Below are 17,068 nucleotides of genomic sequence, written 5' to 3'. Positions count from 1 at the left end.
GGGTTAGAGAGTCACTTGTCCAGCAAGTTGATTCCTTTTGATGGGGACACTTTTGATCGTGTGTTGAACTTGGCCTTGAGATATGAGGAGCAGAATGCAGCCATAAGAGAGTTGAGGGGGAAGGGGAAGTTTGGTGGGATACCAGTTGTTGGTCCTAGGCCTTTTGAGAACAGGCAGCCGAATCGGTTTAGGCCTTATGATGTACCTCAGAGGGTTCCATTTCAGAGACCACCATCCCAGGGATTTCAGGGACGATTTCATCAGCAGGGGTGTATTCCGACCCCGGGAGGATTTTTCATCAGCAGGGTGGTTATAGGCCACCGGGCGGACGGAGGCTATAGACCTCGGGGGAATCGATGGGCGGCGGGGTCCCCATCTTCGGTCGAGCTCCCTCTTCCGTATCGACCGGCGACATTACTTTTACTTTTACACCAGGCACCCACTCTTAGAGCCATAGTTCTGTTGAAAAGGGCTTGCCGGGAGTGTAAGCAGTGGGGCATTTATCTCGATATTGCCCTACCAAGCGGTGGTAATCGAAACGCGAGCACCAAAGACCGACCACTCGTGCTAGAGCCTATGCAGCTATGCCAGGACCTGGGAATGTTGAAGGTACCTTTAGTTCATCTCAGTTTACATTCAGAGTTTTGTTTGATTCGGGTGCTTCACATTCATTTATATCTCGTCAGTATGTTGAGAAAGGAAGTTTTAAAACTACCCTTTTACCTAAGCCCTTGTGTGTTGAGACACCATTAGGAGGTTCTGTTATCTTGTATGACGAGTGCAAAGGTTTTAAGTTATGTTTCTTAGAACGTGTCTTTATGGTAGACTTGATCGTGTTGGGGTTTGAGGGTTTCCATTTCATACTTGGTATGGACTGGTTGACGCGTTATCATGTTACCTTGGATTGTGCAAGGAGGGAGGTTATAGTGAATACACCTGGCATGCCGAGGTTGATTCACACCTGTGTTAGTAAGGAGGACTCGGTGATGTCTAGCTTCCTGTGCTCTATAGAGATACCCACGAGGGATATCAGCGATGTGGAAGTAGTGAGAGACTTCGAGGATGTTTTTCAGGAGATTCCAGGGTTGCCACCCAAGAGGGAGGTGGAGTTTCGTATCGACTTGTTACCGGGGGGCACCGGTTTCAAAGTCGAACTTACGAGGTTGGCACCTAAGCTATTGGGCCGAAATGAAAGTGCAAGTCGAGGAATTACTTAAGAAGGGGTAAGAGTTTAATGTTTAGTGATTTTGTTTTGGCTTAACCATATCTTTTGAGTATATGGGTTTGAATCTTTTAAGGTGTGTATGACCGTGTTCATGCGACCGAAAGCAACTCACCATGGGGTGCGCTATCTTTGTTTCCAAGAAGGATGGTACTTTGAGGATGTGTATTGACTTGTGGATTTGAACCAGTGACTATAAAAATAAGTATCCACTTCCTAGGATTGATGATTTGTTGGACCAGTTGAAAGGGGCTAAGATATTTTCAAAGTTTGATTTAAGGACCGGGTTATTACCGGATGGGAGTTGAAGAGAAGAGTATTCCTTTGACCGCATTTAGGACTTCGGTATGGGTTGTATGAGTTTTTATGTGATGCCTTTTGGGTTGAATGCACTGCATTCTTTATGGACCTGATGAATCGTATATTCGGGCCCTTTTGGATAAATTTGTGATTGTTTTCATTGATGACATTTTAGTGTATTCACAAAACACGAAGAACATAAGATGCATTTGAAGATAGTAATCTGACGCGTTGAGAGAACATAAGTTGTATGCTAAGTTTAGCAAGTGCCATTTTGGGAAGAAGAAATTCGTTTCTTGGGACATGTGGTATCTAGTGAAGGGATTGTTTGTAGACCACGAAAAGTTCTTTGCCGAGTGAAAGAATGGAAACAACCAACCACCGGCCATAGAGATTAGAAGTTTCTTGGGGTTAAATTTGGATATTATCGGAGATTTATTGAGAAGTTCTCACTTATTGCGGCTCACTCACCAAGTTAACTAGGAAAGATGTGAAGTTTATGTGGACTAATGATTGTGAGAAAGCTTTCCTAGAATTGAAACGAGAGGTTGACTACAACTCAATTCTAGTAATTCCGACTAGAGGGAAAAGTTAGTGGTTTTTACAGATGCTAGTGGAACTGGTTTGGGTTGTGTGTTAATGCAAAACCAGAAGGTGGTGTCGTATGCTTCACGACAGTTGAAGATACACGAGAGACGTTATCCTACTCATGATCTGGAGTTAGCGGCAGTGGTTTTTGCTTTGAAGGTGTGGAGACATTATTTATATGGTGAGAAGTTCGAGCTTTACACAGATCACAAGAGTTTGAAGTATCTTTATTCATAGAAGGAGTTGAATATGAGACAACAGAGATGGATGGAGTTCATAAGTAGTTATGACTTCGAGATTCAGTATCACCCAGGCAAGGGCAATGTAGTTACGGATGCACTTAGTCGATTGCCTGGTGTTTTGACCACTTTTATGGTGCAAGAGTGGAAGAGTTTAGAGACTATAGCAGCTTATGATGTCCGGACTACACCAGATACAGATGAGAGGTATATATGCAGTTTGGAGGTTAGGCCGGTGATTTTCAGTAGAGTGATTGCCATGCAACACAGGGACCGATTTCTTTTGAGTCGGTTGGATGATCTGGTCATTGATATTTTAGATGATTGTCCGTCCGATTGGGCAAAGAGATTCGATGGAGGATTGAGATTTCATGAGAGATTATGTGTACCAGATGATGCAGAGTTAAAGAAGGAAATATTATATGAAGCTCATCGTTCTCGGTTTACAATTCATCCTGGAGGAATGAAGATGTACCAAGACTTGAAGAGGACCTTTTGGTGGGAAGGAATGAAAAGAGATGTCGGAGAATATATTTCTCAGTGTTTAACTTGTCAGCAGGTTAAGGCAGAGCATCAGAGGCCTTCTGGATTATTGCAGCCATTAGAGATACCGATGTGGAAATGGGAGCACATTTCTATGGATTTCATTGATGGCTTGCCTAAGTCTCGGAGAGGTAATGAATCTATTTGGGTTATTGTTGATCGTCTAACGAAATCTGCTCATTTCATTCCTATTGACGTCGCGTAAAATCTGAGATAAGTTAGTTTCCTTGTACATTAGAAAGTGGTCGGGTTACATGGGATTCCAGTGAGTATTGTTTCAGATCGAGATCCTTTGTTCACTTCCGAGTTTTGGAAGAGTTTTCAGCGTGCTATGGGCACTAGTTTAGCGATGAGTATTGCTTATCATCCCCGAGATGGATGGGACGGAGGAGAGGGTGAATCGATATTAGAAGATATGTTACGCTCTTGTGTAATGGATTTTGGTGGAGGATGGGAGGAACATTTACCTTTGGTGGAGTTTGCATATAATAACGGTTTTCGGTCGAGCATTGGTATGGCACCCTTTGAGGCTTTGTGTGAAAAGTCCCATGTCGATCACCGCTTGTTGGGCGATGTGGGAGACCGAAAGTATTGCTTGGGCCTGAGATAGTGAGAGAGACATCTGAGTAGATTAAAGTCATTAGAGAAAGGATTAAGGCGGCCGCAGTAGGCGTAAAGTTATGCAGATTTGAAGAGGAAACGGGTAGAGTTTTCGTAGAAGCGATTTTGTGTTTTGAAGGTTTCCCTATGAGAGGAGTTATGAGGTTTGGCATGAAAGGGAAGTTGAGTCCACGATATATTGGACCATATGAGATAGTAGCCTCCATTGGTAGTTTGGCGTGTCGTCTTTCTTTGCCGCCTAACTTAGCGATGATTCATGATGTCTTCCACGGTGTCTATGCTACGGAAATGTGTGAAAGATCCTAATCGAGGTTGTCCGGCCAAATAGAGCTAGAGTTGAACGATGATGTAACTTTTACAAAGGGGCCTATCATGATAGTAGATAGGGATGTGAAACACCTTAGGAGGAGGATTGTAAACTTGGTAAAAGTGCGATTGGAGTGAAAGGGAAAAATGGCGTGACACGGGAACTTGAAGATAAGATAAAGGCGAGATGCACCCCCGAGCTCTTCTCTCGACACTCTACCTTGAATCTCGGGGCGAGATCCTTTTAAAGGTGTGTATATTATAACACCTCGTCTTTTATTGCATTTCCTATAATAATATTAATAGTAATAATAATAATAATAATGTAAATAGAAAACGAAATAGGATATCCAAATTGTTAGGATAAAAGCCCGTCGATAAGTAGATAGGTTTAAAACCCTTGTTTTTCTTTGAGGTTTGAAAAACTAGAAAATAGGGGTTTCTCACGTAGAGTTTTTTTTTGGAGAAAAACAAAACGAGAGTTTTAGAAAAAAAAAATGAGAGTTTTATTGAGAAAAAAAAGGGTTTTGAACGAGGAAGATTATCGTTTCGCGATGAGAGACGGGGTTTCGATTTAGGGAGCCGTTGGGCCGCTCGATTTTAACAAAGTAGTCTTTTTTTTTTTTTTTTTTTTTCTATTTCACCTCACCTTGAGATTTACAGTTTTATGGGTACGAGGAAAAACCTAGGTTTCCCCTCAGTATTTTTGTTCTGCATATTCTTCGATTGTTGTTTTTCTGTCGAATTGATAAACATGTTATTCTACATACTGTTTTTTTTTTACATACTGTTCGTTAGTTTGCTGCTGTGATCGAATTAGTCGGGGTACGGTGTAAACAAACTTAAGAAATGAAAAGATGATTTTGAATCATATTTAGTTATTGATATACGTTGGATATAAGCTTGTTCTGCTGGAGTTTGGGTAAGCCGTTTTTATTGGGTTTTGGGTTGAGGTGTTGATGTAGATCAAGTTGCTAGGGATTGTTGTTTGAATTGGAGATTTGAAACTGTTAAACTATGATAGGATTGAGTTTTGGTCGATTTGTGTTGGATAGGGTGCTGTTGGGATGAGGATTGGGTGTCTTTGTTGAAAGCTCCTAAGAGCTTCAATGGTGACCAAACCGGCCCCTAGCGTTTTGATTGTTTGGGTTGGTTTTGTTTGGATTCGTTTTGTTTAGATTTTGTTGTGAGGTTATGTTATTGGGTTGAGGGGGATTGTTGGTGGTGGATTGGGTGTTGGAAATTTGACAATTGAAGCTTGAAAAAAACCTTTAATGGCGTCGGTCGAATTTCTTCAGTATAACAGAATGGTGAATTGTTGATATGGGTAGTTAGGGTTTTTCTCCCTGAACCAAACTGCTGGGTTTGTTTTAATTATAGGTGGCCGGTGGCGGCTATGTGGTGGTCGGTGGTGGTTGGTTGAAATTGGAGAGGAAGGAGATGAACAGTAGCCAAAAACGATTTTGGGCTTGGGCCAAAATCGTGGGCTAATATCTTTTTATTTTGAATTTTAAAAATTTGACTTTTAGATTAGACTATGGGCCTTAGGATTTGGGCTTTTGGGTTTTTGGAGTTTAGACCGGGTTGACCAATGTTGACTGTTGACAGAGTGGACTTTGACTTTGACTTTGACCAGAGTTGACTTAGACCAGTTGACCCGAAAATTTGACTTTTTCCTAAAATTATGATTAGGTCTATTAGGATAAGTCTAGGACTACTAGCATGTTTGACTTAGGCTAGGATCTTTATAAATATACTTGTGTACGTGTATTTACTGCTTTGTGATTTTTCAGTCTTTTGCGATACACAACGTTATGACACTTATACATTCATGAAATTAATAACGCGTAAACAAAAAATAATTGAATCAAGATATTCCTATATTCTCTGAAATAATATATACAATAAATTTCAATAATCGTAAACAAAACTTACCGCACCCTTTTTAGAACTCTCCACCTCAAGTTTTGGAATTGAGTTTTATGACCGATGATGTCATATGTAGGTGGGCATTTATTGAATGTGCCATAAATGGCCCGTTAGTGTTATATAAGGGTATTCATTGAATGTGCCATGAATGACCGGGTATTCATTGAATGTGCCATGAATGACCGCAGTTTGTAGTGGACCGCCCTAAAGAGGAACTAAGGTATTCGCCTTGGGTTAGTTGTATTCCTTGAATGTACGGGAATGTAGGATTGGGTATTCCTTGAGTGTGGCAGGAATGACCCGGGCATTCATTGAATGTGCCATGAATGGCCCGTTAGTGATATGATAGGTATTCCTTGAATGTTGCGGGGAATGACCTAAGGTATTCATTGAATGTGCCATGAATGACCTGAGTTTTTATGCCCAAAGAGGCTGTGAAATATGTGTATGAAAGCCCAGAGATGGCTATGATATTGTGGTAGTCGGTGGGAGAGAGGCACACAGGAATGTGTGATTTGGCAAATGTGTGGAGTGCAAATCGTGGAGTAGGTACTAAAGGGTGGGTGTATAAGAAAAGTAATTGATTAAGTGATAAGAGAAATTTATTTGATGATGCAAGTGTGTTTGGGCTTACTTTTGAATACATATAGGATATGTACATATGATATATACAAGTTCTAACTTTCTTTTGCAGGAGGGTAGGACTTAATAATATTTTGTCTTGGGGGCCGGTCCTACCCTTATACTGTGGGATATCGGTAAGTGTAATTCAATTATTCAGATATTAAAAAAGAGTTATTAGAATGAGTTAATAAAATGGAGGTTAATAATATGGAAGTTTTGCTTGGGAAGAAACTATGCCGTTTGAGATGATGAACTACCGCTTCCAAGCCGGAGAATGATTAGGTTATGATAGATATAAAGTGTTAGTTGGATAAGTAGAATTTGAAATGTTTATATGTGTTTAGTCTACTCATACCAAAGAAATTCAATTTGCTGACCCATGTTTGCTTTGTTTTTGGCAACGTGGGTGTGTTCTTGGGAACATAGGTGGAAGGCAGTGGAACCGCGGCGTGTGATTGGGATTCGTGCCTGGAGCAGTCTATTAGTTTTCGTTTAGGTCTGATTATTTATTGGAAGAATGTAATAACGTAGTTTACTTTTTCATGGCATGAGAACATGGTAGTGAGGAAATTTTATTTATGAGAGCTTGGTTGATATTTTATTTGGACGGATGATATCTTAATAAAGAAATGGCAGATAATTATTGGGATTATTTTAATTTAAGTTGTTTCTTTTAAGACATGGCTATTAGGGTTTGTATGTATAGTATCCTCCGTCATAGTCTGGGTTTTTAAACAAGTGAACCTAGTGATGTTTGAATATTTATATTTTAAATATTCACTTGGTTATTGTTTAGAAATTCGAGCTGTGTCAGTTTCTTCGCACTGTGTTCGAGCCTAGTTTTGGCACATTTAGAATAAGATCGAGTGTTTTTGTAAAACATGAGAAAGTAAGTTCTATGTGTCAGCTTTTCAACACAAAAAGCCTTGTCTCGTTTGGACACCTGTGGAAAGAGTTGAGTCATTCGGAAGATAGTCCGTCAGAAATCTAATTTGCTGAAGATTAGGATTTTTACCGTTTTCGACTTAAGTTTTCTTCTAGATAGGCTGAGGTTGGGACTTCGAGTTCTACATGAAAAAGTATATCTACATACCTTAGTTTTTAAGTAATTAAGTTACATGTCATTTGGATGAATGTAGGAAAAACTATAGCATTGACTATGTGGCTGATAAGAACTGACGGGCGGCTTGATTCCAATCTCGAAGATTTGGATACGTAGGCAGCTTTGAGCAAAAGTGCAGCCACTATACTATATTAAATATTATATATTAGTTCTTGTGGTAACTATATGTGAACGTGATTGTGGTTATTTAACATGTATTCACGAAGCATTTAACTAATGTGTTATTCATGATTGAACCTTTTGATATCTATGATTTATATAATTGATAATGAGGTGAGTTGATTAGTTATTGTGTTTGGAATCTTTAGTAATGAATTATTGTTTGAGACGATGTTTGTTTGTAATAAAAATATTATAATAATATGAGAACTCATGAGTGTTAAAAATCCAAAGTGTAAAAGTGTCCGTGAAAGTTTAATGTGTCATCACATCTTTAGAACTCTCCACCTCGAGAATTTGGTAATGAAAAGAAATGTTTATGACTTGTGATGTCATGTGATAGATGGGTATTCATTGAATGTGCCATGAATGACCCAATCGTTTGGACTACCCTAGAGAGGAACTAAGGTATTCGCCTTGCGGGTTGGTCGTATTCCTTGAATGTACGGGAATGTAGGTTTGGGTATTCCTTGAATGTGGCGGGGAATGACTCGGGGGCATTTATTGAATGTGCCATGAATGGTCCGTTAATGTTATGATGGGTATTCCTTGAATGTGGCGGGAATGACCCAAGGTATTCATTGAATGTGCCATGAATGACCTGATATTTTGTTATGCCCAAAAGAGGCTTTGTGATTATGTGTATGGAAAGCCCGAGATGGCTGTGACTCACAAGTTCGAGTTTACAAGATGAAAGTATGTTTCTGAGGCGATATCCCCTTGGGGCGTATGTCTTGTAGTGGTACTCGGTGTGAGTGAGGCGACGGATATGTGTGATTTGGCAAATGTGTGTAGTGCAAATGCGTGGAGTAGGAACTAAAGGTTGAATGTGTCTTTGAATAAAGGAGTCAACAAGATAATTAATAAGCAAAGTAAAAATATTGATTTTACGTGTGATGGAGTTATTGCATATGATGTCTATGATTTCTTATGAGAAATGTTTACGTGGTTTGTATGAGTTGATACTCACAAGGGATGAATGTACTCCTTGGTTGTGACTTTTCCTCGTTCTCATAAGTAGACGAGTGATACTAAAGTAAAAATATATGAATTGTGTGATGTTATGGATATGAAGTGTGACGGTGAATAATACTAATAAATGATTGTGAGTTCTATGTAATTGTGAATTGACTATAACTTGATATGTTATTACGAAACTATTAATGACTTGTGATAGTCCGAGATCTATGATTATGCACGCCTTGAAAAAATTTATGACGTAATGATGTCATATGAATGACTACCCTTGATATAGGTATTATGATAAGTGGTATTCCCGAATATCTTGGGACCTAAACAGGTCATATCAATTAGACTTAAATGTCTTAAATGAGGTTTGGTTATGAATGGAATTTTGACTGGCTGAGATAAATCATTTTTGTGATGTCTAACTCGTTTTTGCAGAGGGTAGGATCTATTAATCTTTTTCTCAAGGGGCGTAAATATCTTACCCTAAGACGGCGTGTTGGCTTAAAGGTAAGGTATACCAAACTCATTTTAATTAGGTTATCATATGTGCAGTTAATAAATGGAATGTAAGTGGTATTGTATTGTGAGTTATTTTGGAAAGTGGAAATGACGAAATCTTGTTATATGAGATTCTTAGAATTTGTATGTTGGGGGTGAAATCTTACTTGGGAAGAAACTACACGCCGTTTTTGGAAAACGGAACTATATTGTCTTCCAAGTTGAAATTGTTTGTAATGTTATATTTATTCATTTGAAAGATTATTATATATATTTTGTTGTTAGTCTATTCATACCAGCAAATTCAATTTGCTGACCCATGTTTGCTTTGTTTTGCAACGTGGATGTGTTCTTGGGAACATAGATGGTGGAGTGCAGTGGATAAGGAGACGTGATTTGGAGTTGCTCTTGGAGTCTTTTGGTTTAAGATTTTCTGAAGAGTTGGTTAGTTTCTTTATAGTTTAATAATGTGATTTAAGGATTTTTCCTTTTCGTTTCTTTTTATTTCAGTTTTTTGTATATATTGTGTTTGAAAACAGGGTTTTGGGTTTTGTTTCACCCCGGGTTTCCAGATAATTAAATATAATTGTTTTAAATATTGTCTGGAAATTTGGGGTGTGACAGGTTCGCAGCGGCTGTCCCAACACAGTTGCCTTCGTATAAATGATGATCTACGCCTGGAATTGTCAGGGTCTTGGTTCTACCATGGCAATTCAACATCTAAAGAATCAAATTGGGGTGCTGGAGTTAGATGTGATCTGTTTATCTGAAACAAAAGTGGACAGGAGGAAAATAGAGGAGGTTAGAAAGGTGATCAACACAGTTGCCTTCGTATAAATGATGATCTACGCCTGGAATTGTCGGGGTCTTGGTTCTACCACGGCAATTCAACATCTAAAGAATCAAATTGGGGTGTTGGAGTTAGATGTGATCTGTTTATCTGAAACAAAACTGGACAGGAGGAAAATAGAGGAGGTTAGAAAGGTGATTAAGTTTGAGGGTTGCTTCTCTGTGCCAGCTGAAGGGCTCAGTGAAGGTTTAGCAGTGCTCTGGAAGGAAGGAGTGCAGCCGGAGATTCTTGGGGCTACAAAAAACCAAATAACAGGTAAATTTACGAATTATAATAGTGATGGTAGCTGGTATTTTTCTTTTATATATGGAGACCTTGTTCCCTGTAAAAGGAAAAGGGTGTGGAATGAGTTGATGGATGTAGCCCCTTTAGTCCCTGGACCTTGGTGTCTGTTTGAGGATTTTAATGTCATATCATCTCTGGATGAGAAGGTTGGGGGCAGGAGTAAGCTGAAGAAGTATATGAAGGACTTTAATTGTTTGATTAATGACCTTGGTTTGGTGGACTTGGGGTTTAGAGGGCCAAAGTTCACCTGGAACAATAACAGGAGACCAGGTGAGCATGTGCTTGAAAGGCTGGATAGAGCCTTAGCCATTCCTGAGTGGTTGGCTATGTTCCCACAAGCATGTGTCACCACTTCTGTTAATGCTTCATCTGACCATTTGTCTTTGCACATTATCATGAATAAAAAGGAATCTCATGCCCCCAGACCTTTTTGTTTTTTTTATATGTGGCTAAAAGATAAATCTTGCAATCCCTGTATTGATAATGCTTGGAACTCTGTGGTGAAACATTTACCTGACTGTAATGTTATTGCCAAGATGAATGCCACCAAAGATAACTTAATTGGTTGGAACAAGCATGTTTTTGGAAATATCTTTCATAACATAAAGATAACCCAAAAAAAGCTTGCTCAGGTGCTGATGAAACCATATAATGCTAGTAATCATAATATGGCTAGAGAGCTCAAATCCACCTTTCTTGATTGGTACACTAAAGAGGAGAATTTATGGAAACAGAAATCTACCAACCAATGGATCAAGGAAGGGGGGAGGAATACCAAGTTTTTTTATCTCTACCATCTACAGAAAAAGAAAGAATAAGATTGAGAAAATAAAGGATGATGATGGGAATTGGAAGGAGGGAAAGGCTGAAGTGGGGAAAGCTATTAATATTAATAGCTACTTCACAGATGTCTTTTTCTCTGATAACCTTAAGCCAAATCCCAAGTTTCTTAATCTTTTTCAGTCTTGTATCATTGAGAGAGAAAATGAGTTGTTGACTGCTATCCCTAGTCAAGAGAACATCTGGCAAGTGGTAAGGAAGATGGGGAAGTTGAAGGCTCCTGGGCCTGATGGTTTCCAGGGGGTGTTCTACCAGGAGTGTTGGGATATCATTGGACCTAGTATCTCTGCCTTTGTGAGAGACTTTTTCTGTAAGGGGAGGTTGATTCCTACCTTTAATGAAACCTACATTGCCCTGATACCTAAGATATCCAACCCTGATCACATGACCAAGTTTAGACCTATTAGTTTATACAACTTCAGCTACAAGATCATAGCTAAGTTGCTGGCTAATAGGCTTAAATGCCACATTAATAAAATTGTTTCCCCCCTTCCAAGGGGATTTCATCAAAGGCGAGAGTATATGTGATAATATTGGGTTGGCATGTGAAGTGTTTCATAACATGAAACACATGAAAACCAAGACTGCTGGTTGGATAAACCTCAAGATGGACATGGCTAAGGCTTATGATAGGGTTGAATGGTCCTTCTTGGATGGTATTTTTGAGAACCTTGGGTTCAGTCAGAAGTGGAGAACCTTGATCTTTCAATGTCTCTCTACTGTAACCTTTCAAGTTCTCCTGAATGGATCTCCTTTGGAAAAGCTTAAATCTGAGAGGGGGCTCAGGCAAGGGGATCCCCTGTCACCTTACCTGTTCATCTTGGTAACAGAGGCCCTATCTAGAAGGATAGCCACAGCAAAGAGCAATGGTGATGTACATGGTATCAAAATCAGAAAGGGATCCCCCCCAATCACACACTTGCTATATGTTGATGACTTGATTCTCTTTACCAAGGCTAACCTTGAAGATAGTATTCACTTGAAAGATATCCTAAAGGAGTATTGTGAGGCTTCTGGGAAAAAGATAAATTATGAAAAGTCCATCATTTTCTTTAGTAGGAATGTAAAGTTTAGAAGTCAAATAAAACATAAGAAATTCTGGGGGATGAAGCTTTTTGCACCCAATGATAAGTACCTTGGGGTTCCTATTATGATTTCCTAGAAAAAGACTGAAGTTTTTGAGTATCTTGTGGAGAGAGTCAATAATAAGATCAAAGGGTGGAAAGTTAAGGTGCTCTCTCAGGCTGGGAGAGCAACTTTGATCCAATCAGTTGCTCAAGCAACACCTTTGTGTGTCATGGCTACTTATCTGCTGCCTGTGTCAATTTGTGATAAAATTGACAAAGTTTGTAGAGATTTCTTTTAGAATGGATCATACACAACAAACAGTGTCCATACCATTGGGTGGGAACACTTATGCAAGCCCAAAAGCCTTGGGGGGCTGGGGTTCAGAAGGGATATGGACATGAACATAGCAATGCTAGCCAAATTACCATGGAAGGCTACAACAGATCTAGAATCCCTGTGAACTAAAATCTTTGCCAGCATTTATGGTAAAAAGTGGATTGGAGATGCTGCTAAACCCCCAATGACTGCTTCTTATTTCTGGAAAGGAATCCATAAAACCTTTGCTAAGATAAGTAATGGGCTCATTTGGAGGCTTGGCAGTGAAGCCACCACATCTGTTCTTAATGATCCTTGGCTTTGCAATGATGGGTTACCTATAACTTTTAAGGAAATGGGAATTGATGACCCATTACTTGAGGATATGAATGTTAAGGATCTGTTCTTAGCTAATGGTAATGGATGGGATCTTGGGAGGTTAAATAGCCTTTTCCACCCCTTTCTTAGCCAAAGGATACAATAGGTGGTGGTTAGGCCACAGGGAGTCCAAAAAAGATCAGATGAAGTGGTATGGGACCAAAAAAGGGGATCTGACTGTTAGGTCTGTATACATGCACCTGAACAAAGGAAGTTGGGCTAGGCAATCATCTAGTTATGACCACCACACGATGGCTCATATCTGGAGAGCACAACTCCTACTAGTACAAAATTGTTCCTTTGGAAGCTATATATGCAAGTTTTACCCTTGGGTATGCTGTTGAGCCAGAGGAGGATGGTGAGAGACTTCTCTTGCCCTTTATGTGAAAGTACTTTGGAGTCAGACCAACATCTCTTCTTTGAATGCAACTGGACTAGAATAGCTTGGTATGACTCCGAGATAAGTGTGTGAATCCAAAACTTACAAGGGGATGGCCTAAGGGATTGGGTGCAACAGGTGATGGCTTGGTGCTCTAGCAGTGCAGAACCAACAAGGAGAGCAGGGATATATAGTTGCCTTCTCTTGCAAGGAATATGAGAGGCCAAAAATGGGATCAAGTTTGAGCACATAACTGCTCATAGGGGAAGTTTGCTCAAAAAGTGTAGCATGGCAACAGACGAGTGTATCCGAGCCTTCAGTGATCCTGACTTACAGACTACTCCTCTCAAACTCTTGAATAACAATAATTTAGACTCTTTATTCCCAATTACACCACCTAATTGTATTCTAATAAGATTTGATGCGTCATTCCATAGGGATACAGGGTGGGCAGGAGTTGGATGTCTAGCATGGGATGATGAAGGTCAATTGGTGGGAGCAGCAACTAGGAGGTTCAAGGCACAAGGACTTGAAGAGGCTGAGATGGTGGCAGCTGAAGTGGCAGTGCTGCTGGCTAGCAATATGAGGAAGGATCGATACCTTTTTGAAGGGGACTGTGCAAATGTTGTTAATGAGTTTAGTAATGAGGGAAGCTCTTGGGCTTTAGAAGCCTTATATAAGCTCTGTTATGAACCAGATTAAGTGTTTTGAATTCAGTCAGTTTCATTGGATAGGTAGAATTTACAATGGGAATGCTCATCAGCTAGCTGGGTGGGCAAACCACCAGTTGGAAATGCAGTATCTTCCGAAGTGTATGTTGGATGCAGACTTTGTTCCTTTATCTCTATAAGTTTATATATATTGCACTGTTTATCGAAAAAAAAAAAAAAAAACATGGTCCATTTACTTCAGTAATTTTTTATAAGTTACACATGATGCGATAATACGTATGAATTGTTAGTTTTTAACTTCTGCCCCCTTAATGCCAATCTCAATATCATAGTACCACTGGATCCACAATCCCCAACCAAATTCGTCAGTGGTTATTACGAAAATTTACAAGCTGGTAAAGGTCTTCTTACGTCTGACCAGGTTCTCTACGTAGACCCAAGATCAAAGCCGACGATGAACAAATGGGCTTCTGACCCAGCAGGCTTTAGGCAAGCCTTTGTCTCGACAATGAGAAAAAACTCGGTCTGCAGATGGAAATGTGAGACAAGAAGTTGCTACTTTGGAATATTTTTGGTCCATATTTTTTTTTTCGATGCAAATTTTCCCATATTATATATATATCGACCTAGAGATAAACTAGTAAACATGAAATGTCAGACATACACTTCGGAAGATCAACACTTCCTAGCTGATGGTTAGCCCAGCCAGCTAGTAAGTTTGCATCCCCATTTGAACACCTACTAATCCAATTAAACATACATGAAGTGAAACCCAAAACAGTAGAGTTTATAGAGGACTTCAACGCTTCCAAGGACCATTTACAAGCTGATCTTTAGAGTGCTTTCATCACCTGTAAGTTGTCTCCTTCTAACACATAATGCTGATAATTGAGATGCTTTGCCAAAAGTGCAGCAACTTCAGCTGCTCCTTATTCTGCCTCCTCAACTTCCTGAGCCTTGAACCTCCTAACAACTGCTCCCACAATGTCTCCATCACTATTGCTTGCTATAGCTCCAACTCCCGCCCACCCTGTATTCCTGACAAACGAGGCATCAAATCTAATCAATATACTTTCATTTGGGATTTCAGGAAACATTCTATTTATGCTATCATCAAAACTGCTAATAGAACTACAAGAGGTAGAGGAAACTTCTCTGTATGCAACATAGCATTTGTCTGCCAACCCTTTACTTTGTCTGATGATGCGATCCCTATTTGCCTTTATTTTGTCAAATTTGACCTCGTTCCTAGATCTCCACAGGTGATGAAGTAGATACATGATCTGAACCCCAGCCAAACACTTCTCACTATTCTTGCTGTTACACCAAGATAGGTACAAGCCCATCCTCTCCCTCAAGCTTGGTTGCTGCTGTTTACTTTGAATTCTCAGCCCCACTTGAGAGCTAAACCAACAGCTCTAGACCATTCACAATTGAAGAACAAGTGCTCAGCAGTCTCCAATTCTTTATTACAGAAAAGACATGAGAAATCCCCTGTCATTATATTTTCTTTTCTGCCAGCCTATCACCCATAGGCAACACATACATATATAGTTTCCAAATGAACATCTGCATGTAAGAAGGTAAAGGAGCAGCCCAAAGATGTTTTATTACTTTGTGGTTAACACTTGAGCTTTGTCCCATATTAGGTTTCTTAGAGTATATAAACTTATATGCGGACTTAACAGTTAGCCTTCCAGGCTTTTCCATAGCCCATATCATCTTGTCATCAAAGTCTGATGCAGGTCTAACTATTACCTCCTGGATTCTCTGACAAATGAAGGGATGGAAGTGTTGATTAAACTTGATGGGGTCCCAACCACTTCTATCTGTCAAGAATAGGTCTGAAACATGAAGATTGTTGAGAGTGTCACCCACCACCCCCAATTCTGTCAAAGTCATAGGTTCATTCAAACACCTGAGCCATGGATCTGTCAGAATGGAGATGGTGGTGACTTTCCCTATTCTCCACATCAGACCCCCACTTATGGCATTGAAGATTTTGTGGACACCCTTCCAGAAGTAGGAGGCTTGGTCAGGTGGTTTTTCCACATCTCCAATCCACTTTTTTCCATATATGCTAAACATAGTTCTAGTCCACAGAGAGTGGATATCAGTTGCTGCCTTCCAAGGAAGCTTAGCCAACATAGCCACATTCATTTCTCTAGCCTTTCTCAGGCCCAAACCTCTTTCAACCTTGGTCTTACAAATATGTTCCCACCCAATGGTGTGAACACTTTTTGAGTTTTCTGTCCAATTCCACCAGAAGTCCCTACATGCCTTGTCTATCTTATTGCATGTGGCCACTGGTAGTAGATAAGTAGACATGACATATAGGGGGGGTAGCTTGGATAACAGCTTGGATGAGAGTAGTTCTCCCAGCTTGAGACAATACCTTGGCTCTCCAGCCTTTGACCTTTCTATGGATTCTATCCACCAAAAAGTCAAAGTCTTTAGCCTTTTTCCTAGACAGCATAATAGGAACTCCTCATTTTCCAGAATCTTTTGAGTTTTATTTTCTGTCTATACTTGACATTTCTACTAAAGAAGACACTAGATTTGTCAAAGTTTATTTTCTGCCCAGAGGCATTGCAATACTCATCTAGTATCTTCTTTAGGTGTCCACATTCAGCAAGGTTTACTTTTATGAACATAATTAGGTCATCAACATAGAGCAGATGGGTCTCGTTAGTGTTTTTAGTCTAACAAGGAAAAGGAAATTACATCTTATTTGTGAACACTCACATATACTAAAATGAAAATAACATATAAAATTAATGAGTAATAAGCATTTGGAATACCAATTTCTTTAGAAATAACAGTAGTAGAGCTTAGAAATTAATTCTATAGCTTTTGGGTTCCCACCAGTTCAAAATCCACAAAACTAACCAAAAAAGTTACTGAAATTTATTTTTATGCAATAATTTCACTAAACTTTAATGGATTATGGATGAACAAAATCAGAGGTCCATAGAATTCAAACTCTTATTATTAGAAAAAAGGGGTTGAAAAGTTCAATTTGTTTCTTGCTATAGCTTGAATCGTTATTCAAAATCACAAAATTCAAGGATTTTTTTTTTGCTAAAGAAATTCAAGGATTGGTTTTCCTAGAATCCCCACATTACAGTGTTATTATTAGAACAAAATGGTTTAAATAATTA

General features: G+C 39.4%; 1 protein-coding gene across 1 annotated transcript; it reads left to right on the top strand.

The window, feature by feature from the left end:
• The first annotated feature begins 584 nt into the window (after nt 1-584).
• LOC147491151 (uncharacterized) lies at nt 585-1,217 on the top strand. Its single transcript, XM_086567192.1, has one exon. The coding sequence runs from the start codon at nt 585-587 to the stop codon at nt 1,215-1,217; it is 633 nt and encodes a 210-aa protein (XP_086423318.1).
• The last annotated feature ends 15,851 nt before the right edge of the window (nt 1,218-17,068 follow it).

Source organism: Coptis chinensis, chromosome 6, assembly GCF_015680905.1.
Source record: "Coptis chinensis isolate HL-2020 chromosome 6, ASM1568090v1, whole genome shotgun sequence".
NCBI classification, from domain to species: domain Eukaryota; kingdom Viridiplantae; phylum Streptophyta; class Magnoliopsida; order Ranunculales; family Ranunculaceae; genus Coptis; species Coptis chinensis.
This window is presented reverse-complemented; position numbering and strand designations above follow the sequence as displayed.

What these genes read in the sequence shown, in the direction of transcription:
- LOC147491151 (XM_086567192.1), top strand. Translation starts at nt 585, where the DNA reads ATGCCAGGACCTGGGAATGTTGAAGGTACCTTTAGTTCATCTCAGTTT.